The 27,070-nt window shown below is 45.6% G+C and overlaps 1 protein-coding gene across 6 annotated transcripts in view; it reads left to right on the top strand.

Moving 5' to 3' along the window:
- Positions 1–27,070, top strand: part of Dac (dachshund family transcription factor) — a 188,733-nt gene that overhangs the window by 91,642 nt on the left and 70,021 nt on the right. For all 6 annotated transcript variants that reach the window (XM_072910044.1, XM_072910043.1, XM_072910042.1 and 3 more), the window contains 2 exons: positions 692–920; positions 3,670–3,732. In XM_072910044.1, coding sequence (XP_072766145.1) covers positions 692–920; positions 3,670–3,732 — 292 coding nt within the window. The remainder of the gene's footprint in view (positions 1–691; positions 921–3,669; positions 3,733–27,070) is intronic.

Genomic DNA, 27,070 nt, shown 5'->3' with positions numbered 1-27,070 from the left:
AGAGAGAGAGAGAGAGAGAGAGAGAAAGCGAAAGGGAAAGAGTCGGTCGCGTTTGTCTTGAAAAATCGAGTATTCCGGATGGCGGCGAACCGCGAAGAATAATATACAGACGCGCTGCCGCATATTCGATATCGAATATATGCAATAATCCGATATGAGGAGAGAGAGAGAGAGAAAGTGAGAGGGAAAATCATCGATATATAACTGTGCGATGAAACCCCAGGTCGACGATCTACTCGGGGTCCCACGGATTCGTTCGCGAATCCATCACGGTGGCTTGCTAAGGCGTCGTGCAAACACACGGGCCTAGCTGGCGGACGTTCGCGAATCAACGCGTAGATTATATGCAAAAGCTACGCGCCGCCGCATGTTGTGATTGATATTTGGTTAAGCGGCCGGCGATCCATCAAGCCCGCAAAAGCGCTCTTTATCCTTGACTGGTCGGGAACTACACGTCTCATTCGATTCCGATGAAATCTGGATACACAGTTCTGTTTCCCGGTCAATCCTTCTCTCGTCTCACGGATCTTCCTTTCGATTCCCCTCCCTTATCTCTACGAGAGGCGGAGAAAGATCGGTAATTGAATTTATGCAACTTCTTCGCGGAAACTCAGAGTGAATAATCATAATATATTCCGCTTTAATATCGTATGAGATCTCTCACAAACACGCGTGTATATTTTATTTGCAGACGTACCGAGAATGGAGAAGTCACCGCTTCTGGCGAATGGATACAATCACCCACCCACGCACCTGAGCCACATGCAGTTCATGCAGCTCGGCGGACACCCAGGTGCGGGACACACCGCCATCCTGTCACCGGCCGGTCTGCCGCATCACCTGCAGGCGCAGGCGCAGGCTCGCGCCGAACAAGGTCTCAAGGTCAATCCGAATATGACCAATATGGAAGCCCTCGCGAGGTGAGTTTCTCTCCCTTTCCTTTCCCCCTGTTTTGTCTCGCTGTGTCAGACCACGAGCAAGCGCTCTTGCGAGCGACGATATTCCGGAAGCTGCGCGTTCTCGCAGCGGGAAACATTTTCATTAATTTCCTCCTCGTGCTTTATGAGCCAACCGGGGCAAGTCACGCGTCGGATAGAATGATAATGTAGGCACGAAGAGTATCGATGAAAGATGTGTGGGAGAGAGAATTCAAAACTCTTATCGGAAAATTAAAATATCAAGTGAAAGCTTGCGCTTTCGTTCTTTTCGCTCTTCTTATACGCGAGATCGGTGGCGCATTCGAAAATTGGATTTATCTGTTTCGAGTTTATCACCGGCGCTCTTTGGCCGGCGAGGCCAAAGGAATACGACTTTAAGAGGATTTGAAGAGACGGCGAAGCCGTGGAAATCCGAGGGGTTTCGACACCGCTTGATCTCTTTCTCCTTCTTGCACCTTTCCTCGTTATCCCTTCTTTCTTTCTCTTCGCGTCTTCCTTCGACTTGATTTTTTTTTAAACGCGCGTCATTTACTCGGCTTGAATTATGTACACTACGTTACGCACTATCGACGAATAATCTCCTTTTCTGTACTGAATATTTAAAATCAAACGGGTTTTTTTTTTTTTTTTTTTTTTCCTTCTTTGTGCGGTTACTGAATTTTAATTCTTTGTAAAATAAATTTGTTGTGTAATTAATAATTTTTTTTTCTTGAAAAATATTGGCAAAAATAATTTCATCTTATATACTATATATGGGAACGTGGTGAACCTTGTATTCTCTCAAGGATGTGTTTTGTATGATATTATTCATGACTTATATCGACCTTGAAGTGCTACGACCATTTAAATTTATCCTCGCGCGGTATTAGACCACCTTTGAAGACGCGGAGGATCTTCTTGGGGCAGCAAATCTCCTCGCCGCCTTACGCGTGGTCCCAAGACGAATATCGCGGCTTATTCGGTTTCGTAGAGTGTATAGAGAGCGGCAAAGAACCATAGATAGGCAGGAGAGAGAGAGAGAGAGAGAGAGAGAGAGAGAGAAAGATAGAAGGAAACCAAAGGAACCTCGTCCTTGCTCGAGGGGGTAGACACAAGACTAATCCGGGCATTTGTTAACGCGTTTCTAATAGATGCTCTCGGTACGTTCCCGCTCGCCGCGAAGCGCTCCTGTAGCCAGCCAGAGCTTTGGAGAATACGGAGACTCGCCTTAATTTTCGATTACATCCGCTCCGTGTAATTAGCCCCGTCCCGCCAACCATTACCCTCTTTGCCTGAGAGTTCGCTTTAGGTGGCGCGCGCTTGGAAAATCGGGAGTTAACAGCGGACAGAGAGAGATTTGATCGTTTCTTCCTTTCAAGGACGTAATTTAAATCGATTCCGCGTCGTGTAACGAAAAATAAGTCGTAATCGCGATTGGACGAGAAATATAACGATCGAGGATAAAGAAAGTGACAGAAAACAAGCGAGAGAAGGCGAGAATAATTTTTCTCGTCGCATCTTGGCTATATATCTGGTGCGCATTTTGAATGCAAACTCGACGACGTGCGCTGGGCAAGATTATTTAATGCAGAACCGACGCTACGGATTTTTAACGCGTCTCAATCTTTCTTGACGACGCAGCAGCGTGAGAGCGAGTGTAGCGACGCGCGCGAGTGTACGTCACGCGGACACGCACACACGCGCGGGCGCGCGTGTATAATGACACGGCGAAGGCGGCGCCGCACGTTTCGCATTATGATTTCAGCGCTTTGCTTTTAATTAAAATGCAAATCTATCGCGGAGGAGCGGGCGAGCGAGCGAGAGAGATCGGGAGGTAAGACGGATTACGTCTGGGGGCGCTACGACAAACACCGGAATATGATTAATTCAACGCAACCCCATCCTGGGACACCGACGCCACCACCGTCACCGCGTCCCTTTCGTCCACCCTGCGTCCCTTGTCTCTCTCTCTCTCTCTCTCTCTCTCTCTCTCTTTCCCGTCTCTATCGTCATCCCTTAACTCGACATATATCTCCTTCTTCCCTCCGCGTGACCTCTTCGACCAGTTTTCACAAACGACACGTACGGCTTTCGTGTCTATCTGTCCTATATTCTTCACTTTTCCTCCCTGTCGCTTCCCCATCGACATTGACGTCGTTCATTTTCCGCTGTGCAAATACGCGAAGGAGAACCGTGGAAATCGCGTCAGGCATATTGACATTAGATTCTGAAGCATCTCGCCGTCAGCGGGAGAGATGTTTTTCGGGACATACGATCTCGATGCCATCTAATTTCCGTTTCGTTCTTACATTACGCGCAAACGAAGATTCGATCCCTCCCCCGCTCCTCCTTTTTGATTAACTTATCCGCTCTTCCTTCTTCTCTCTCGTTATATCTTTTTTCTTTCCACGATCTTAGGTACAAATTAACTCCGCTCCTCCCGCGCTGACATCTCTTTTTTAATCAGCGACATCAAAGGCTCTTCATTCTCGGTGCGTTCTCGGCAACGGTCGAATCGCGGCGTAACCGAGAGAGACGAGACGAAACGAGGACTCTTAATCAAGCGTGTCCTCTCTCGTAGAAGGACGCCTCGCGATTATGCAATTTCTTCCACGACCCACGACGCGGATCTCGACGCGTTTTCTCCTTTCGTTTCCCTTTTGATTTGCAATGTTTTTCCGAGGTCGAGGTCGAGGCTGAGGCTTTCTTTTCCATTTTTTGTCGTAACCGCCTTTTGTTTTGTGTTCCACAGGTCCGGGACGGTTTGGGAAAACTGCCGAGCTGCCTACGAAGATATTGTCAAACATCTCGAAAGGTAGGACATCTAATTAATCGTATTAAAAAAATGACGAAGAAAAATCGTGCCGGATCATGGCTCGCGGTCATCGCGATTTTTTTTACGTAAAAATTCCGACATGCGTGCGTTTCGACGTGCGAGAGGGTTCGCGCAACGCCGTTCACCCGTGAACCCGTAATTCTCGATTAGCCGGAAAAAATCGCGCTACATCACCGACGGCAAAAATACAAAACGCAGCAGAGCGGGCTCGATGACGCCGGCGGCCTAGGCCGCCGCTGCATTTCCCGATAAATCAGTATTACCGGGGAAGCGGTATCGAGTTTCCGGTCGCGCGACAAGTTGAGTCCAGGCCTGACGTAGTAATGCCAACATGATTTGTATGGTGCGAGAGCTCGTTCCCCTCCTCTTTACGTCCCCGTCGCACCATTCCATCCCTCTTCTATTCGCCGCAAAATCCATCCACCGCGACCTGCGTTTCATCCGCTACCAACACACAGCCCCACCGTCGTGGCCGGAGAGCCGAGTCACACCGAGGTTTCCGCGTGATCCTAACCACTTGTCACTTCACGGCACGCAGATCATCGTCGCGACGTGCCCGTCCATCATTCGGGGATTAAATCATTCGAGCGCTTGCGAAATACTCGCGTCCGCCGAGAGCCGTCGCCGTCGCCGTCGCTTCGAAAGGGTTGATTTCGGAAAGGGGTCGTGCGCGCCCCTCTCCCTTCGTCAGCCTCGGCGGAGAGGGTGCGAAACAGCGTGCTCTGCTATATTATCGTACTGCTTCGCGTTGAATTCAATGTCTCGTGCCTTGGTGCGAAAAAAAAAAAAAAAACAAAAAACGGAAAAGTTGAAGCGATACGAGGGAGACGAGGGCCAAATGAACGAGCCAAGCATGCCGAAAATCTTCAATTTTACCCTCGTTCGTGGGAGGACATAGATGCGAGAGGGAGGAGTCGGTCCTCGCGCTTCCACGCGACGAACGGCAGAGAGCCGTTAATATGAGGGGGTGAAAATCGACACTTGGCCGTCCGAAACGTAATTTCCAATTCAAAGGCAATGACCACTGGTCGAGCCCCGCCGCCGACCACTCGCTCCGCGGTCCCCCGCGCGCGCTTCCCCACTTCCACTGTGTACGCCACCCTTTCTCTTTCTCTTTCTCTTTCTCTTTCTCTCTCTCGTTCTATTTGCTTTACCGTCGACCCCACCGTCGACTTCGTCAACCGGACAAACGCGTATTGTGATTTCAGCCTTTGACTGGTGGCCGTTCGATGGATATCGCAGGGGGTGGTAAATGGGCACGAGGCCACGGGAAGCGGCCGCGGGGGCGGGTGGCGTCGGCGGCAGCGACAGCGGGGAGGGGGGAGAGCACGAGGGGCCGGGAAACGGACTGAAGCGAGAGCGACGGGGGTGGTTTGCTGTGGAAGGGCGGCGGACCGGCGAGCACACCGTGAATATTCATGGCGAGAACCCTAGACGAATTCGGACTTGTTGCGACTGACACTGATGTAAACCTTTGTTTATCCTGCGTGGCCCGCGCACTCGTTCGTTCCCTCGAGATACGCGCGAGAGCAGCCGCGCAGCCGAGGGCGATCCTCGAGTATTTAACTGCGAGTTAAATTCTGATTAATCGACGGCGCCGGCTTTATTAATTGTTTGTCCTCTTTTGATTTTACAAGCATACGGAACGCAGCCGGAACGACCGAAGATCGCGTTACTCCTTCCGTCACTTCTGCTTCGCTCTCCCTCGTCCGTTTCTCCGTCGTGTTTTAATCTCGATGATTTGTTCTCGCTAATCCATTTGATCTACTCGGAGGAAAACTCTGATTTCCCCTTAAGTCTATCTGCCAGCTCGGTCGATTAAATCTCATTAATTTCATCGTAAGTTTGTTTACGTGGTTCTTCGAATACGAGGGAGATGAGATTTATTAACATTTTTTATCTAAAAATATAATTACTTTCTCGTTTGACACATGCCAAAAGTTCATAACTTTGTAGTAAAATTACCATTTTTATTTATCATAATTGCATGTTGTCGATCATTCTCTTCGTTGCGAGTGATACCTATAGAACTGAACTTTTGGATATATGTATATGACTGGCGGATAAGCAGTCGTTACGAGCGGATGAAGGCGGAGTTGCGGAGTTGCCGGTCGACCCTCGGCGTACTGCGGCGGCGGCTCCGCGCGCGTTATGAAGTAAGTAATATTAATGGTTCCCCGCGCAGTCAGAATGTTCGATATCAATGCGCTAATGTCGGCTTCCTGGCTTTAAAACTACCCAGTCATTCCGGCATAATTCAGGCGCGCATTGTCTGTCGTCGTCCGACTACCATCCGCCGTCAGTTTCTCGCTGCCTTCCTACGTTGGATTCCTTATCGTCGGCATCCCCTTACGCGCTGCCTCCGCATCTCCATACCGGTCCTCCCTCGGCTCTCCCCGTCTTTCGTCCGTCATCTCATTTCAACCAATCCCGGACTTGGGGGAGTCACTCTCCTCGTCGCACTGTCGCGATGTCATTAATTACGACGACGACGACGACGACGGCGACGGCGACAGCGACGGCGACGGCCACGGCGACGACGTCCTATCGGCCAGGACATCTGCTGGAAAATAATATTCATAAAGTTGAGCCTCGTCGTTACGATCGACTCATTCTGCTGCTTCCACTTGCTTTCTCTCTTTATCTCGTTTGATTTTGCTTCTCGTTTCTTCGTCGTCTCCGTTGTCCCTCTTGCTAACGGGATGACACGTCGCCCATTTACATTTACGATCATGATTTCGTGACTGCCGACCACGTCCTCAAAGAAACGTGTCGACGACGACGGACACAAAACGGACACGTGGAACGCGTCGTAAGATATTTCATTTCTTGCCACTTTGATAACCACACGCGATTACTGCCGGTATCGAGTTGTATCACGAGAACAGCACGTGCGATCGATATTACCATAATCATTTAATAGAATACTTACTTTAATGTATTCGTCTCAGTTCGATGCGCGTTAACGTTTTATCGATTAGATTAACAAGAAGACAAAGATAAATGCTCAAGTTTTTATAGAATGCGAAATGCGTAGGTACTAATATTATCAAACATTTCATACAAGTGTCTATAAATAAATTAAAATTAAAATAAATTAAAATTTTATTTTTTATCAATTAAATGATAACATGCACGTTGATTCTGAAATATATCTTATCATTCTAATGTCTTGTTACATCTGAAGCATAGGTCACTATTGACATTTTCCAAAGTGAGACACATAATACGCTATTTTGCGCAAATTACGTGAAAATAAGATAATTAGATAATCGTGAACTGAAAAATACCCGGATGCAGGATCTGTCAAACTGATTGACTTCTTGTCTATTTCGCGGCAAACACGACGAAATGTTTAATTCGCCTCGGCGATCGCCGTTCCCGCTCTCTTATGCCATCACAGGCGGCACGCTAATTGCGTTCAAACGAACTGTCAGCGCGCGGACAAGCACACGTGCACGTAGAACGGTGCAAACACCTACGGAGCTAACTCTACTGTAACTACGAACATCACGTAGGGTTGTAACGGCGCGACGTGCGTGCAAATACGCGTATTGTGATTAATACTGTTTACGCGGCAACCGGTCCAGGCTCGGAGCTGTCAGCATCCCGCAACGAGGATCCCATAATTACGTGATGTGCCGCGACGCGACGTTTTCCGCCTTGTCCGCTTAATCGCGCATATCAAGCGCAGATTTGACTATCAGAGATTATCTCGATTGTTCCCGGCACTTGTACGTGATCATTTTTTTTTTTTTTTTTTTACTTATTTCTTATTGTTATGACTATATGATAATTGGTTAATTATTACAACGTATTGTTACTGTCGTGTATATATTGGTGTGATGATTGTTTCGCCAATTATATATCATTTCTTTTTTAAAAATATATACCTCGAGCGCGTGTATATATGCGATTAGAATGCTCTCTGCCAATTATGAAAAACTCGTTCTTGCGTCTTAATATTTATGCAAAGGTGACTTGATCTGAGTAAGATCGCAAGATGGCAAATTATGCCGAGTAAAATGAATTATGCGCGAAAATCATTGCGCGATTATCTCGGCGTTGACAAAGCACGCATTAGTTACGCTATCATTCTCGTTCTTCTGTCTCTCCTCTCTCGGCGTTGCTCCGTTCCTCTATTTCTTGCTTGGATTCCACCCTGTAATTTTCCGACATAATTTTCACGTGTAATTGCCGGTGTGCTCGCGCGATCGTCCGTGCAATTACTTAGATATTTAATGAAACGTGATCTGTGCACTTGGCGCTCGAGGAAGAGAGATAGAGGATCAATCAACGTTAGGGGTCACCCTAATTTCACGAAAGCGGTTCGAACCTTGCTCTCACGCGCGCACCAGGCAGGTATAAAAATCCATCGCCGATCGTTTATGGATTCCACGTCTAGTCACTTTTGATCGTTCTATCGATTATGCTAACGTTCCCGTGATCTAATCCCAACAACAATCTAGACGACAATTAGCCCGGCGATTTTTTTGCGCCGGGCGCATCTCTTCGTCTCGTCATTGGCTTGCGTGATTCCAAGGATCTCGCACGGAAATCGAATGGTGCGGACGGTCAGCCGAAAACATTCTCGATTCGCGACAACCGCACGGTTGAAACTCGCGTTCGGCAAACTTGATCGATAGGTGAGCCCTTCTTCCCCGAAACGATTATCGGTTGTCTATCGACGATGGCACATTCTAAGGATGCTACAGGAACGATCGCGTTACATCACCATCCTGTTACTGTCGTGACCGGACGGTCGTGTGAGGTGGATCCCGCATCCTCTGCGTGTGATGATAATGGATCATCCCTCCACGGGATGCTCCACAATATCGTGTGCGCGATTGATTGCGACGCAGCACGAAAGGAATCGTCAAAGCCGCGAGTCAATCGAGAGCGAGAGAATGAAGCGACGTCGGACCGATTAATGGAATTACAGGGATTGCGCGAATAATAAAAAGTGATATAAGAGCGGGCTCGGAGAAAAAGAAATAGGGACACTAGACTTTAGCGTGAACTAAAAGAAAAGAGCATACACTTGTTTCATCAACGGTAAATCTTTCGACTCGTAAACTTCTCCGTCGTGTGAAAATATAAATTAAAGCGGCATTTTTCTGACAGGCCGCTCTCGAAGAGAGCGCGAAAAGGGCAGGAAACTGAATCGAAAGACTAAGCGACGTTTATTTTATTAACTCGGCTAAATTATTTATTGACCGAACGTGAATTATTTATCATAAGAAGCGCCGTGACGTTGTTTGTCAAAAAAGATGATCAATCTTTGAGTGCGTTCTGAGAATGTTAATGATAACAAGTCGATTTTGCATGCAAATAATTTGATAATATTATATAGCATTTTGCCAGAAGACGCAGGAATTTTAATGGAAGCGATAACAAATAATAAACAGATTATCTTTCGTAGAATATAACGACATGGTTCTTCGTGGAAAATGCTTATTTTGACAGTCATTTACGTTGACGCAGATACAAGCGACGAGAATGATCGCGGCTTGGGTGCAAGCATAGCGTTGCGTTACGCAAGGGGTGGAGGAACTGCGACGACGGGTATTACGTAGGGTCGAAGGGAACCATCCGGGGAAGAGGGGCAGGTGTCATGTTGTGCCAACGTGCATTATTAGAGCGTACGTCATCGGCTGGTAACGAGCCAAACCGAACAAACTTTGGGACGTTGGCGACTTCAACGTGTTCTCGTTGTCGTCGTCGGCGCGGCCCGACAAAATGATGATTAATTAAAAACATAATTAGTCGCGTCGTCCGCAAACATGTCTTCGGATACTCCTACCGGACGCTAATGTACCGTGAAATTGTCATCCTTCTTGATATTTTTTCCGCTCTTTGCTCTCGTCTCGTTAAGCCGCCGTCTTTCGTCGGATATTTTCTCAGCGAGACAGCCGAGTGCTATTTGTGTCGCCGCATCGGATGTGCTGACTAACGAGTTTGCGATCATCGTCATGTAATTTGTGTCGTTGAATGCGCGTAGATGAGGTCTCAAACTTATCCTGTCGCCTATCGTGACATTTAAGAGACGCAGGTTTTTTATATATATATATATATATATATATATATATATATATATATATATATATATATATATTTAGTTTCAATTCATTTGATTTGCGTTGAAAATATATTTAGCTCTTATTCATGCTGTTTCTCTTCGTTTATATATGAAACGCAGATCTCTTTGCACGCTTCATTGCACTCGCGCGTATTTATATTCGTATTTATATCCCAAGTTTGCACCCTCGATAATCGGAATTTAATTACGACAATCGTCTACGCCGTGCGTCTTAATTAAGCGGAACAAATATCGATTTTAACGCTGCAATATCCTTGTCGTTACGCCGCTGCCGTTGTGTATACTTCGCCGCGATATCGCGCGGTCGGCCAAGATATATTGTTATTAAATGGTTCCCCTTTGGCGCCGCGCGCGCGCGCACACACATGTCAGTATATTACGTAGCGCGATGTTCCGGACACGGTCGGGATATGGGAGGGAAAGGGGAGAGGGTTTACACGCGCGTTGATGTGTTCTTATTTATACTCCCGCGACATGCGATTCCCTACTGCACTTCCGGGGCACCTTCCATACGTTCTCATCCTGCCGGTTTTTACTCTCGCCATCGATCCAGTCGTAGTAAATAAGTAATTTTCCCAAGACACTTTTATATAATGGAAAGAGACGAGAAACTCGATACTCTTTTCTCGAATAAATCTCATCGAGATATTATAGATGTCTAACGTAGATAAGAAATGGAGGAGCGCGTTCTCCAATCGTAGAGGCGGTGGCCCGAGAAGCGGTCAGCGGGTGGGCGGCGGACGAGCCCGGGGAGGGGGTGCGGGGCAGGCGGTTAATTGAAAAGCGGCCGGAAGGGCGCCGTTAAATAAACCGCGGACGAACGTTCCTGCGGTTCCGCGGTGCTACCCATTCGCAGCCTCGGTTTCACTGGCACTTTTGGTAATGAACTAATATTTGCAGTGTCCGTCCCGCGCGGGCGAGCGTTTCCGTTCGCGCGCATTTGCGTGTGCGTGTACGTATGCGTGTACGTGTCCCTTACGTGCGTGCGTGCGTGCGTGTGCCCCGTGAACCTAACCGGACGCAGAGGAGGTGGAGACGTGTGGACACAATCGTCGGCGTGTTATCAGCGACCCTTCCGTAAATACGCGCTTGGCCCCGCGGGGGTCAGACCTATCCCCCGTTACTCCCTCGTCCTCACCGTTCCTCACCCTGCGTTCTCCTCCCACGAGATGCACATGCACGCTGCCGCTGCATGCGACCTAGCTCGAGAGCGAGAGCTGTTACGATATGCATATAGATCAAATAGCTCCGTGTGTGCTTTGCATTCCCGACGATTGCGCTGCCGAAATCAGATTCTTCTGCCTTCGTCGTCCACGTTCTCCCTTCCTTCGGAACGACCCCGCGTGCTCTTTGATCAAGCCGACGCTTTGCATGCGCGAAACGCGCGGTGCATCGCATTCTTTTGAGATGTCCGTTCCTTTGCCTAGGGGCGTGTGTAGAAAACTCACGATAAAGAAATATTCATGGAAATAAATAAAATCCAGTTGTATAAATTATTTTTTATATCGATAAGAGAGATACTCTTTCGGATATTTTAATTATTTTCGATATTAAATCGTGCTTAAATTTTTTTTTTTTTCTTAATGCAAAATATTTCGAGAGTAAAGAAAAAAGAAGGAAAGAAATGAAAGAAAAAGAATGAGTGCCTTTTTCGCTTGTAGTACTTTCTGCGTGTGACAGCGCGATGTAAAGAGTAACGTAATTCTCTGCGTCGGTGACAAACGAGCCCAAGTGGCAGCCACGGTCACTCGACAAGAATAATCGTTTTCCAATTGAAATCCAATAGCAACTTGGCATGTGGCTGCTGCTCGCGGCCGTCCCTCTCTTATGTTCTTTACATTTCACATTGATCAACGGTTCTAAAATGGTTTTGACATTGATTATGCGAAAGAGGATCGACTTTTCGGAATATACTTTTCCCTGCGCTGTCTACTTCCTCCACGAGAAAGACTCCCAATCACACTCTTAAGGAAGTACTCTCGCCATCGTCGCCGTCGCCGGTGCAAAAAGCGGATTTTTTCGAGAATTTAAATAATATCCTTTTATATTTTCGGCCGCTTGGCGCGCGCGCGCGCTGCACAAGTAGCAGGGACATCGCGCTCGTACGTTTGCGCGTACGTCGGCCGTCATAAATCCAACCGGGCGCTACGGGAGAGAGAAAATCTACAATTCTAAAGCTTTCCATAAAACACTCGACAAAACGCTTCGCCCGCACTTTTCGAGTGGCCACCGAGCCCTCCATCGTCGCCTCTCCTTCCTCGTACTTTTCCTCCTCCGCTTCTCCTCACGCCGCTCTCGCCGCCGCGCATGAATCCTGTTGAAATATGTAAAACTGTGTAACCTCTTCAATTTACATAGCCGCGTTCTGCGTACGCCGAGTGGCCGCTCATCGCGCTAATTGATAATTCCGCGTACTTTACTCTTCTCTTTACATGATGCTCGCTCCGGGCTAGAAAATTGCGCGAGTCAAAGCAAACAGTGTCGAATCTCGGCCGCTGCCGAGATCGCCGAGAAATGTTACCGTTCGCGTGCATCGCAATAAAGAAAAATATCGCTCTCTACTTTCTCTCGTGCTTCTCCAGACTCTTACACGGAATCTGATTGTGGATCTAAGACTTCTCACGTTTACCTCTAGCAAACACATTCGCGTACTTTGCTCGAACCCGAGCATTATCCCGAATCAAAAAATATTTCCCAATCGCGTGAAATTCTATGCTTCTTCTGCCGTGAGATTTAAGCGATCTTTTCGTCTTTTGGTCTCCTCGTATTTATCGAGAAATCTATTCGAGAAAAATTGGTTCGGTGATGGCAACGAATAGACTGACAACAAGAAAAAGAGAGACGGAAAACATATACAAGGAGAAGAAGAAGATGGTGGTGATGTTGATGATGAAGCAAATGCTTCGGACGTTGTCTCACGTGATAGACGTCCATCATCGGGTACGACGAAAGCCCAACATCGCGAGGCGACACATAAATATATATACGCCTGGACGCGCTGTGTTGATGCAACTATCATTTTTTCTCCTCTCTTCTCGTCGCTGGTAATCGCGGACGCTCGCTTCGTTTTCGCCTCCTCTTCTTCTCTTCTTTTTTTTTTTTTTTTTCCCTCCCCCCCCCTCCCGCGTAACACCACGCGTGATCCACTGCGACGGCACGCCGTTGCCACTGGTATTTCGGAGCTCGCTGAACAAACAAGCGCCGATAAAAGTACCGGGAGTATATAGTACATCTGGAAGTAGGGATCATCAGTCACGACGCATCTGCGAAGCACTCTAGTTCTCTCTTCTGCCCTCTGCTTCTACCCTTCCCCTTTTTCTCTCTCTCTCTCTCTTTCTCTTTCTATCTCTTTTTCTCTCTCGCATCCACCCACCACGAGTGCTAAAAACCATTTGTCATCGCCAGCGTAAATATTCTCCCTGAGCGAAACGTGCATTCGACTTGCCTTCTCTCGCGAGAAATCGGAGGATTATTCTGGTATTTTGACGCAGCCGCGTGAAATGTGATTTTAGAAGATTGTTGGAGGGGGGAGGGAAGGCGAATTAACTAAGTTTTACGAAAATTATTCCAAAGAGGAATATAATTTTGTTGACTACGCATAAAAAAATTGCTTATCGTCGCGATAAACGACGATGAATCGATTCGTCCAGATGCTTAGGAAATATGCCGATAGCAAACAAAATGCGAAGAAAAGCGAGGAAAAATGTGCTGGATACGGTGCGCGCGGCTTATCTTTATTTAGTGTAAACCACACGTCCGCGCGCTCAGGGGAGTACCTTAAAAAGTTCGTCTAATAAAACCCCAAGGCCATTTGTCAACGGGGGTGCGCAGCGCGCCCCGGGGGGGTCGCTGCTACAAAATGTATGTAAAACACATCCAGTCGACGCCGCGGCTCGTGAGCGGCCGTAACCGCTCGCGCGTCTGATGGGCCGACATCTAAAATAATAAAAGTTGCCTCCGTCATTTGTCAACGCTTCCTCTAAGGAGCGACACGGCAAGTCCCACCCGCCACCTCGTAATTTCACGATGTCGCAGCTGCGAGCGCGTTTGCCGTTTCTCCCTCCCCTTTTCCCCGCGTCTCCGCGTCCCCCAGTCTTCTTCACCCTTACAGAAAGACACTGTGTTACAACGATTTCACATTTTGTTACAGCTTCCTTAATTTAACGAAGAGTCGTCTCTCCCCCCCGTAGTGGAAACGCGATTCTCCCTCGCGGAATAAGAATATTTGAATGAAGCTCGCGAGACTTAATGCGATAACGCGCGCGACATGATATAAACGTCGTAAAATAAAAAAAAAAAAAAAAAAAAAAACGTAAGCGAGGAGTCCCCTGAATGCCACTTTATCTCTGTTTGATTACGAAGATTGTTGCGATTCAGGCGATATTCCAAAAGTATCGTTTCTCGAATTTACGCTAGAATATATTGTATTTTCGTTTATTCTCTCTATTTAATTGTCCATCTCTTTGAATACATATTCTGAACAATCGCATGCTCGTATTAAAAAAAAAGAAAAAAAGAAAAAAAGAAAAAATTAAAATGTAAAAATGATGACCGACCGCATGTTACATGTACGATATGCACGGACGGCGCTCGAAACTTTGTACATAGTCGCATTTTACGATAAACGTTGGCTTAATTAAACTACGCACATGAACGATTCCTGCGAAGCGGCTCCATAAGGAACGTCGCTCGCCGGTATTTCGCAGAGATCCCAAGGTGACGCAAAACGAGGCGTTTCCGTTCTTTATGTCCGTCCGCCTTAATCCTTGGAAGATGTGAAGCGAGAGAGAGAAGAGGACGGTCGCGACATGGCCTTAAAGTGAAATAATAAATAAAATAATATATCCCGCGTCTCTCTCTCTTTCTCTCTTTTCTGTATGTTGCCGACTCGCGGACGGGGCAATAATCTAGGAGAATGAATGTGCCAGACGACTTTTATGAAACGATCCAGAGGGCTCCCTTCGCCCCGTCGCCCTTTTACACATGTAGTTGAAAAATAAAATCCTAACTCTTTCTCGGAAGTCGAGGGATAGGCGAGGGAACTGGAAGCGGCGGGATAAAATGTTAAATACGGCCGCTGAACACCGGGGGCCGACAATAAAATTGTCGTAAACCATTCGCTCGAATAATGCACCTGTTTGGCTATCGTGCGTGCTATCATCTCGTTTAATGTCCATTGTAATTGGTCGACATACAGTCCTGACTTTGACTTGGTCCAAACGCAAGTTATTGATCGTCGCGCGTATCTTCTTAAAAAATGACACAAAAGATAGTTCGTACACGTAGACGTATTATATATATTTTTAATTTAAAATTTTTTCAAGCTAATATATCTATATATATTTACATATTTATTTATTTGTGTAATCTTGTTATACGCTATTTGCATGAAAACAATTCGTAAACGTTACTCGATAAAAACGCTTTTTACGCTTTCTCACTTTCGCGAAAAAAAGCGCATTAGTTGCGGAATGGAGACCGTTCCCGCGTTCTTCGTCGCGGATAAAACGCGAGCGAGTCTCGGTGGAAAATCTCGGGCTGTCCATAAAGTCGACGCTCACCCTCGGTAGCGTGTCGTTTCTGCATTGAAAGAATGATCGAGTACCCAGCGCGGAAAGGGCGAATGCGCCCGACCAACCACCATCAGCAGCCGGTGGTGGCGTTTGAGTGTAACCGCGCGCGCAGCACTCGCTTATTCCAGTTTATTTTCAAGTAACCCTTCACATTGCGCTAATGTATTTCTTTTAAGCCGCCATTCACGCCGTCCGACATTTCAATCCGGTCCATTCAGCGTCCGTCCGCCCGCCCGTCTTTCCGTGAAACACACGGCCGATCGATCTAACCAACACCGCGCGTCAATATTCGCACGACTTAATCCATTTCGGTGAATGACTCGTCATCTTTTTTTTTTTTTTTTTTTTTTTTTTATTCTTCCTCACCTCTTTCCCTCGACACCTTTTCCCTCGTCTCTTTTACATTTCCCATGCGCAGTCATTTTGTGATACAATCGTCGGTTGTTTTCTTTGTTGACGCGATAACACGCATTAATGAATAAAATAGGCAAGTCGAACGTTTTGTAAAAGTAATTAAGCAATAACTAAAATCTGATTGACCGTACAATTAAGATTTTATTTTTATACGCAAATAATCTCACGGATGTGACATTGCGAGATATTTGAAATATAGTGAATGAGAGAGATAGACAGATATTATGACAGAAAAAGGGAGAAGAGCATGATACTTACGTTAGGGTAGAGAGTTCAATCGGAAGATAAAAGTCCATTGCTGCATTCGACGTTATAATAATTCAACGTGTACGACACGCGGTGAAAAGGGGTTACATTGCATTCCTGTTCGTTTCGATGTCTATAACGCGCCGACAAAGGGGTCCACCGATCGCACGGGGTTCGTTTCGACCCTGTGGCTCGCTAAATATTTCATTTCGCATCCCTCGAAACGTTTAATCTCGATTCAGGTATCGCGAGTATGTGTTCTTGCGCGACTCGCGCAGGTGGCTCTCGATTTGCTCTCCGTTGATGGGTTGCCTAAAGTCATCGTGTATGTAAAACTTGCAAAAATATCTTTGAAAAAGGGATATGTCGCATATTTATATTTTTATTTATTATAAATGAAAATTTAAATTATATTTTTATTTAAATTAAGGGTTCTGTCGCTTTTTCTTCTTGTAGGAAAAAAAATCTATTTAACGCGCTAATAAAATAACTTTGTTCAAGTTATATAGATAACAAAGCGTAGATGTAGAAACGCAGTCATGTTTCTGACTCTGATCGGACATCGAGGAGTTTCATTATTCGGGGCTGCGGTATAGCTGCGTCTTTCTCTCATCCTACCGCCCTATCTTCGTTTACATTTATGATTTAATATGATCGTCCATTGTTACGTCCCCTCCGGCTATACCATCTCCCTTTCTTCCCGTACAAATATCTCGCTTTCTGTCCTCGTTACCTATGTAATTTGAACGGGCTTTATTGTTGCTTCTTGCCAGAAGAATGTCTACCGAATGTCTATCTCTCTTCGATCCCTTCCAGTTTTATCTCAACGAATCGTTCTTAACCCGTTGTCCAGTATTATTTCCTCAATGTTTCTTGCAATCGAATTAGGTTCGTTGATTATAAATACTGACATTCTTAAAGAGTATAAGTTGTGCAGAAGAAAAAAAGAATTCCCGCCGATAATGGTCTAGAGTGTAAATTTGTGTAATCTGTGTTAATCATAGTTAAAGCAACGTAAATCGCAGTTAAACCAAACGGCACGCGGCGGAATGACAGCGGCGTAACAAAAGCGGCACAAAGGGGCGGTCGTGCGCGGCATATTAAATTCGCGCAGAATTCGACGAACTTTTCACCGACGCATTATGGGTCGGCTATCTGGATGATGTAGCACCGAAGTTAGGAAGACTTTTCCAAGCCGAGCCCCTGTTCCCTCTCTCTTTCTCTTTCTGCCGGTCGTATCTTTTCTCTTTATCTCTTGCGCGCTTTTCCTTGCTCTCTCTCTTTCTCTCTGAGCATAGCTTCCAGGGTAGCAATCTTTTATTATTAGCGCAGGCTTTACCAGACAATGAAACGAAAGGAACGGAATATGATATTGTAGTACAGAGGCTCGTCGGAAAGGGAAGCTATTGTCGGTCTCTTTGAATTTTAAAGTCAACGATCGATACGGCTCGGGGGATGCGCCTTTAGCCATACAGCCATATAAACCGCTTCAGTCCGCGCCTCCCTCGCGTTCCACCCACCTACCGTGGATGCTCGTCCTTCGAGGTCCCTTCACCGCCATCGGGGCTTAGCCCCGGTTCTGTTTATTCGGGATCACCCGGTACGCGATGATTCCGAGCGAGATACCACCTCCGATTCGCGTAGTATTTTTCGCGGCGATGATGCGCGAAGAGTATGAGCCTCTTGCTCATCTTGCTTGTTTCCTCTCGACTGCGAATTCAAAGAATATTTGCTCGCATGTTTCTTCTGATAACCTAGGAGAAAAATTTGTGCAACAAGTCAGTGAAAATTAATAAAAATTTATATTAATTGATATCTGTAGTTAATATACAATAGAAAGGAAAATTTTGTCCAAGTTTGAAATACTTGAACGTCAAATATTACATATATATATATATATATATATATATATATATATATATATATAAAAGCATATCCATTTGCATGTGAGCGATATATTTCCCTTTCCGCGACGGAGAATGAAGGTCGCAAGGCCGTCACCAAATTGTCGGCGAGCTAATGATAAATTGCGCCCTCGGCCCTGCGGAAACTCCCCACCTCGTACAAGCGTGGCGTACGGGGAATCAAATTGCAATTTGTTATTTGTAATTCCGAGTGTCGCTTAATATACTCCCGGCGCTCTTCCGCCCTCCTCTCGTTCGCTCGGATGGTGCGGAAGGGTTAGAAATTAAGCGTAGGTTGATGAGAAAGTGCGAAGGTGCGAGGCGAAGGGGTAAAGTGTCATCTTGTTTGGTGCTAATAAACAGTAATTAAGCGCGCATTTTCTTTATTTTTCTCGCGTGCTTAAATGCTATTTTAAATAGAGCAAGGTTGTTACTTATGATATTGTCTCTACGTCCATTTCAATCTTTCCGTTATCTCTTTCCGATCTTTATCTCTCGAAACGATTTCTCACCGAAAAATCGACATAGGGAGAGAATCGTCGGCTGAGTAGGCAAATATTCGATTTTGTCTATTCAATTTTCCAGAAAAATGACGCGGCCGCCATTTCTCGAGGGCCCCCGCCGCTCTTTCAGCCAAATATTATCGCTGGAACTCGAATGTGCGACGAAAGGGGGGAGGAAGAGAGGGTGGTTCGAAGGAAAAGAATAAGTTCGATCAGTCAGAGGGTGGCGGTTACCGTTTCGGTTATGGCTTTCGGAAGCGTCGTCGAATCCTATTCTTGCGCAAACCTGATAAGGGCCCTTTTACGCGTATATTTTCGCACACGCGTCGTTCTGCATCTACGTCGTCGTTGTATAATACTATACATACATCTATAAAAAAAAAAAAAAAAAAAAAAGAGACGGAAGAATCACAAATGTTTTATCATATTATCATATTATCTCTTTTCCTTTTCTCATTTTTTAATCAGTTTTTCTGAAAAAAATCTCTATGGAATTAAAGGTTTTAAAAATGTTAATGTATCAAAACTATCGAAAGGAAAAAATTAAAATTGATACAATTTTCATGAATATAGATTTATTCAAAAAATTGTTCAGGTAACAGAACTTGATATCGAAGAATAATTTCAAGAAAAGTATATTAATTTTATTATTCAAGGCAAGTGCGCCTGTAACAGTAAGAGTATTTTTCTGATCTATATGCGTCTTGTGTTTGCGAAAACAAAAAGCCTGCATCGCATCGCGATAACTTTTGATTTTTTCTCGCAACGTATTTTTCTTGAATATATACTCTAATACTTGGAGAGAGAGAGAGAGAGAGAGAGGGGGGGGGGGCAGACATGAGGAAGAAATGGATAGGGGTGGGTGGGTTAGCGGCATCGGAGGCTGCCGCGAGGGGCCGGTATCCGTGAGTTTATTTGCGTTTTGCCTGCCGGCTGAGCATCGAGGCGTTCAGAAAAGGCCGGGAAGCGATCGAACAGCGGAGACTTATCGCCGCCAAACTCCAAGCAGAACCATCGTGCCGTGCTACGGCAACCCTCCTTTCCGCCCCCTCGAGTATGCATCTCGCTCCCGGCCTCGGAGCGACGATACGCAAAGGGGTAAATCGGAATGGAAGTATTTATATGCGCGCACGTGGTTCCGATATTCCGTCCAATCGATGATGCGTCAAAAGTTTCGGCGATCTCGCCAAAGAATTGATTTACTCGATGTTCCCCTCGACGATTTTGATTTTAATCCCCTACGATTGAAATTTCTGCGGTAAAGATTTTGCGTACTTTTTTTCTCTTTTCTACCATGTTCATCAGATGTTGAATTTTTTTGACAGATAAGAAGGCGAGAGAGGAAGTCTCTTTTTGCCGATACGTCAGATTTGTGAATAATTCTATTTTATTTATTTTTCTATACCGTGAATGATAAATTTCGATAGAGACGCCACCTTCGTAAATCCGAATAACGAATATCACGAGGATACTCAGCTTTCGGACATGGAGCATTTTCCGAAGGATATCGAAGAGCTTTTTTTTCTATCCTACGAAACGGAGTCCTCCCGCAATTTTGGCGTAAAAGAGGCACGAAGCAGCGGCGGGTTAGGGCACGTAAAAAGTCCACGAGGGACTGGAATTGGGGTAAAAACGTCCCGGCGCGGCGTGAAACCTCCGCAGATTGACTCCATCCGAAACCGCGATAAGCCCCATCACGCTCTATCTTTTTTTTCTCTCTACTCTCTCCCTCCCCTTTTCCGACCTCTATCTCTGTGTATCTTTTTTTTTTCTGTCACATCGTGGAGAAGAGAGATCCCATAACGACTATCGATAGCCCTTAATCGAATGATCCGTGCTCGACGCATTGCTGGAAAGTGATTTTTATTTTTCACTGATTCTAATTTATATCGGCCTTTATGGGCGACTTTGGAGCAGAATGGTAACGCGTCGCGACGCACACGCGTCCAAGATACGCAGCCTCGTATATACGTACGTACGCACGTACGCGTCGCGTTTAGATCGAGGGTTAGCCCGCGGTTATCTCTCCGTTACGCGTTGGCAGGCATATGCCTCCCCCGATGCTGCTGCTGTTTCCCGATGGGGTGGCGAGACACAGGGCGCCGAGGGGTGCAGGAAGCAGGGTGCGGAGGCAGGGAGCGCGAAGGTCATAATTTTCAGATTTATGTACAAATGTTTCGCGCGGGATGCGCGCCCGTTTCTCCTCCTGGGGAAGATGCCTATCGTAAAGTTTCGCAGAGAATTGAAAAATGCTCTCGAGGCTTTTGCGCGCGGGCGATGATGGAACGCGGGGTGGATCAGCCACGGCGGGAAAAGCCGTCGCCCTTTTACGTTCGTGAAACGATGGCGGGGAAAAGACCGTGGTCACAGATTACCGTACTTGCTTTTCCACGAAAGATTGTAGTGTGCGAGACGAGGCTGTTTTCCCTGTGATATAATACGAGAAAATTAATAAACAAATCAAATATATTAATAATTACAGTTTTGATCGATCGGTATTTTTTTCATTTTCACGGCTACTATTTATTTTAGACTGCAAAAAAGTAACGCGAATAAAAAATGATTCGTTAAGATACAAATTGGCCATGTTACGTTGCTTAAGTCGTATGTACGTATACCATGGATACACGCACACACACACAAAAGTGGTAACAGCAACAGCAAAGTACATTCCTCGAGAATCGGGCGGGTCCGTTTCATAATTCAGACCCTTTCTAGGCATCCCTACTTCGCATACCCCCGAACGTCATTTCTGATGTATGACGCATAGTGCCGGTGCACTCAAAGTGCTATCTGTTAACGAGCTTCTCTACTCGGGGCTTGTCTTACGCATTACACTTTATTACGGAAACCTAATATGTCCTCCGTTGACGCGCTATCGCTCTGTCCAGTCGTTTGTACGGTACATTAAATATTAACTGGAGATAGTGGTGCGAAGAATGATATTTCGATTATATATTCATTTCTTTTATATCTAATTGTAACATTCTAAAACTATTATTCGCTTAACTATTATTTGTGTATTAATTTAATTGCATTTAATTATTATATCTAAAATTCTTGCATTTTTTATGAATACTTACTAATTAATTTAAATTTGCATACATTGGAAATTATGTGCAAAGTCATCAGTCTCGATTAATTATAAATTTTCGAGTGTTCGAAGATTAATATAGTTTTGTCGATTCATATAAAATTAACCGAGCTCTTCTTATCTTATATATGGGAACACGCGTTCCGGTCTAATTCAGTTATACATTTATATGTATACATATTTTCTTACATGCATAAATGCGTGCGAGAAGGAATAGAACCGGAACGACAACGTTCAATACAAACATTGGTCGCGTTAACGAAAGAAAAAAACATCTCACAGTCTCTCTTTCTCTTTCTCTCTCTCTCTCTCTCTCTCTCTCTCTCTCTCTCTCTCTTCATGTTACACCCTATACCATTCTATTTCCATTCTAACTGCTGACGTTAATGGTTACGAGTACTCTCCGGATTTTCGATAACTCGATGACAGAAAAATCGTTCTGCTGCGTGTTTTCACTTTTAGCGTTTGCTTCCCTAAAATTATGATCTTTCGTATTAACGTTTCTATTCGCGCGTCATCAACGTATCATCGCGACGTAAACTAACTCGTCAATGATGTTTATATTTTATTTTTTCTTACTTTCTGCATTTAGTTTGCGTATTCAGTTCCTCATGTAAAGTTACTCGCGTAATCGTATTTCGCTTTAAATCCTCCTGGTAGAATCGTTCTCTGCGGAGTGAATTAACAAGCCTGTCCCCGGCCAAAATCCGAGGCGAAACAATCGGGCCGTCGAAACGATCCAGGAGTCGTTTGACTAAACAGCCGGTTATCTCGTCGCTTAATCAGCATTGTCTCCTTAGCACCCCCGGAACGCGTAAGATAGGTGTCCCTCGACTGGGTGAGGGAAAACGCCTCGGTCGAATGACAACGAAGACAGTGTGCATGCCCCCGAGGAAAACAATTTAGCTCAATCAACATTTCTAGGCGAATCTCGGGCGTCGTCTAATTAAACCGCTGTCCCGCGCGAGGATAAAGTCGGAGGTTATCGCCGCCGTGTCTCGTATCTGATCCCCTCGGTCGGGTTTAATACAACTGCGTTTTCACTTCGGGCTCCGCGGGAATATGTACGTTGCTCACGTGGATGTGTGCGGACGTATCCTTCTATATATATATACATATATACAATGGAACGGATGAGGAGAACTCGGGGAGTCTCATTTCCTGTCCGCGGGGGTCCCGCAGGGGATACATAATTAGCCTGGTTCGTCGGAAACGGGGGAAAGGGGAGAGGGAGTGGGGCCCCGCGCGCGCGTCGTCGTTCGCCGATATCTTCCGCTCCTCTTCCTTTCTCGGTGAGATGCTGCGCTTCGATCGATTTTTCAAAATAATTCCGACTCATCCTGTGAAGAATTGAATTTCGACAACGTGGCTTTGTACGCTGCGAATCGTCGACGCGACTCTCTAATGTCTCGTCCGTTATTAATCTCACTGCCGCCGAATAATCGGCCAATATCAAAGGATCCGTGGAACGTATCGTCGAGAAAAACAAGAGAGGAACCGCGCCAAGTTGAGAGAGCGACGCGATTTTCGGCGTGGAAACCGCCTCGGATTGTGCAGACGTCAAAGTCAATTGCAAGACGCACGCCGGTGAATTAATCTCAATCGTCGGTGGGCCTCATGTCATTTATCATGACTCGTTTACGAGCGGGAAGGCGAAGGCGCGAGGGCGAATACACACGGATTGATATGGAGTTAGTTACGGTAGCCTGTGTACGATTGCGTCGTGACCGCTGCTCGGATCTATCAGTCAAAACGACGAGGGTCTGAAGAAGTGAGAACTAATTTGAAAAATGCCTAGGTACACTCTTTTGAACGAGCGATGTAAAAAAAATGTGCCGAGTGTGTCTCTCGCGTCATCTTTTTGTTTCAACTTAATCTAATAAGGATTTACGATTTTTACACGCGTTTTTAATACATTCTTGAAAGTTTAGTAATATGTATATATATGTATATATATATATATATATATATATATATATACATATAGTATAGCAGTATGCGTCAGTTACTATATCCGGCATATCGAGAATGTCGATATGATGTTTATGGATTTTGTGATGGCGTTGCTCTTGTTACCGAATACCGGCGATTATTTTCCGATAGACAAATTCCGAAGCGGGAAGTGTTTATTAGAGATGCACATTCAGTGTTTAGTCAATATCGCTGGCATACTACACAAGTATCGTACAGAATGCTATCGTTGAGGATCGAATTAATATTTACGGGAAAAAAATGTTCCTTGTTTTGGATCACAAAGAATCTGCCGAAATTTTTTACGATAAATACATCACAATACGAAATAGTTTAGAAATAAGAAGAGGTAAATATTGATCATTTATAAAATGTAATTATAATTATATCTTGGAAATGTGTAACAGTGATTTTTCTGGCAACTTGGAATTTTGAGATAGAATCGAAGAAAATCGGAAATTAATGTCAGAAAGTTAGACGTCTTATTTCACTTGGCCTATTGATGTTCGTGGAATGTCAGGCATCCGCTGATTGAATTCGGGAAAGAGCCTTCCACGGGTCGCGCACAGTTTGATAAATGTTGTCCGTCTCTCGCGATATGCCGGATAATATCTATAAGGATCTGGTAAGAGAGAACACAGAGGATCGGACTCCCGGCCCTTTTTGTCGACGACGGCATCGTTTGTAATTCGAATCCATCGCCCTTCGCGCGAAGGAACCGGAGTTTCAACGCTTGTAGTACGTCAGCGAGGAATCTCCCGTCAGTAATTTATGGTCTCGCCACGTTCCTGAATTAAGTCCCCCATTTTTCCTCTCTGCCCTTACGTTTGTTTGAATTAGATCGCGCCCTCGCTAAATTGACGTGCATCGCGAACATGAAGTTATATCTTTGAAACAGAATTGATATTGATATATTTTAGAGAGATTTTTCAGATTTCCTTGTTAATTACAGTAGGAAAAAGTATTGACACGATACTCGAGAAAATACTACCTTACAATTGCAAGTATCCTTTTAAGATCGCGTTGCGTCTACAACGAGGACACTCGTTACGAGAGAGTCGCCGAACCCCTTTCGCTTCAAATGTCACGGTCCTAAGGGTGGAATTTTCACTCCTGGACTCGCAGAAGCGCGCGCGCTAAGGATCATGTTACGACCCTCCACGTAGATCCAAGCCGTTTATTATTTCGACTTGGTCGAAATATCTACGAGGAAACGACCCTTCTCGAGATGTACAGAGAGAAAATGTACTACCCTCCTACGAGATTAATTTCGTTTATAGAATTAAACAAACGGTTACGCGAAATCACTCGTATTAAGTTGGCATTAGCTAGTTTTATATATATATATATATATACCTTTTGGTCATTTAGTTTAATTTAGAAGTTGCGAATAAATCAGTTTAACATATCTCTTGATAATTTATCGTACACAAAGCAGACTGAAATTTTTTGACGGTGATTAAAATTTTCACGTCACAGTTAGCGGCTCTGTAAAAATTTTCGTCTCGTTCGCTTGATGGTTATGAATGTAACAGTGTGTCGCTCGGCGTTACGACGTTCGGGCTTTACGTTACTCGATAACAGGATAAACGCGCGAATAATTGGGGATTCGCGATTTAGGTAAAAAAAAAAAAAAAAAAAAAAAAAAAAAAAATGTTTACACGCCGCGACATGCGACGACGCGTCGCGATAAAAATTCATTGGCGTATGTGAATGCCGAAACGCCGATGGCACGTGTATCGTTTATTAAAAAAGCTGTTGGACGGCCGCGCCGGATCGAAGAGCGCGGGGACATACCTTCGCCATTTTACAGAGGCCCTTTGTCGTGCCGAAATTACAATTGCTATCGTCATTATCGGATGCGTTATGCGCACGATGCGTTTGGGGTGGACGCGAAATCCCACCCCATTGTTTGTCGCGCGTCCCGTTTTGATCGAAAACGTCAAAGCGACCGAAAAAACATACGTCTCTCTTCGGAATGCCGACCGGAAAAATATCACCGGGAGGAGAAGAAAATCGAGAGGGACTCGCGTTATCGGATCGAACACGCACGTACATCTGATCCGCGAGACGACGAGCAACATCCCGTTCGCGAGGATCCGCGATCTAATTTCGTGAAACGATCTGGAATCATAGAGCCATTCTTTCTCTCGGCCTTCCAAGGCCTCGCCCGCCTCTTAATGAACTCCCGCTGTTCGAAGCAGCCGTTTCTGAACATCGGATAGGGAATCCCCGCAGAGTTCGTCATTACCGACGCAAAATTAAAGCTAAAGATACAGAAGGGTCGTGCGCGTTTTCGGCGCGAGGCTTATTAGTTTTGCGGGGTGCAAAGCACCGGGCGAGCACCGGGGCATGACTCGCAAGAGCTCGCGGCCGCGATTATTTATGAGAGAATTAATTATTGCGACGACGAATTTAATATAAATGTTGGCTCTTGCTTCCTCTTCCGATTAACGAGGTTGTGTGTGTAATTTCGACTGGTGAATATGCCGCTGTTTTTCTCGCCCAAAACGTCGGGAGGAAAACGGCGGTTCTCTTTCTCTCGCGGCTACGAAACGCGGTGCTTCGACCGAGGTAGGGCTGCGATCACTAATTATTCGGATATCGTGGAGAGATCCGCGAGCGTAAGGAGCTATATTACGCGCGCATAATGAAACCCGTATTAACGCATTCGCGCACGCGGATATATACGCTAAACACACGCACGTACACGCGAAAATGCGCGGCGACGTCGAGCGTAATATTCGACTAATTACAAATTTAATAACCCCGGCTTCGTTGTAGGTTATTGCAAGCTCGCGATGTCTAAATGAATCGACTCTGCGCGCTGCGCGTCCCTTTCTATCCGCTCGCTTCCGCCTTACGTTCTCCCCATTCGCTACTTCGCTTCCGAAGATTGTCGACGATTTTGTTGTCGGAAAAAGGGGGAATATAAAAGAGCGGAAAAACAAGACGCGAGAACCAAGTCAGCCGACTGCCTTCTGCCTTAATAGACTCGCATTACCAATTAAATTTTAATTACCATTCAAATTAAATTGTTACAGTTATTTGAATTATTGCGACAAAATTATTATCCTTCAATAGCGATATAATGTCATTGTCGTTGTTATATTCAAGAAATACATGTCCTTTTCTCGATTCTTCCTCGTTGGGAAATCTTTACATTTTGCGGCCTGTGCGAGGCGTACACATAAAGCCGCTCTCCGTTTCCCTTAACACCGCCGTAACTTATCGCTCGTAGACACAGTATTTCTCTCCGGCTCTTTGAAAGCATTTTCTCATTAAAAAATTAAGGGTAGAAGAGGGGGGAGGGAGGGGAGGAGGTAGACGGGAGTGAAAAGGAGCGAAGCGGTTGTAGAGGGTCGAGCAGAGCAGGAAGGGGGCGGGGAGGGGACCGAGTTCGCGGTGCAGAAACGAAGTATGGGGCTGAGACAGGAGGGTTTTGCGGCGGCGAACAAGGGGCGGGGGCGAGGGTGGACGGAGGGGTCGGTAAGTGCTCTGCGGCTCCCAGA

The sequence above is a fragment of the Anoplolepis gracilipes genome, chromosome 17 (genome assembly GCF_047496725.1).
Source record: "Anoplolepis gracilipes chromosome 17, ASM4749672v1, whole genome shotgun sequence".
NCBI lineage: Eukaryota > Metazoa > Arthropoda > Insecta > Hymenoptera > Formicidae > Anoplolepis > Anoplolepis gracilipes.
This window is presented reverse-complemented; position numbering and strand designations above follow the sequence as displayed.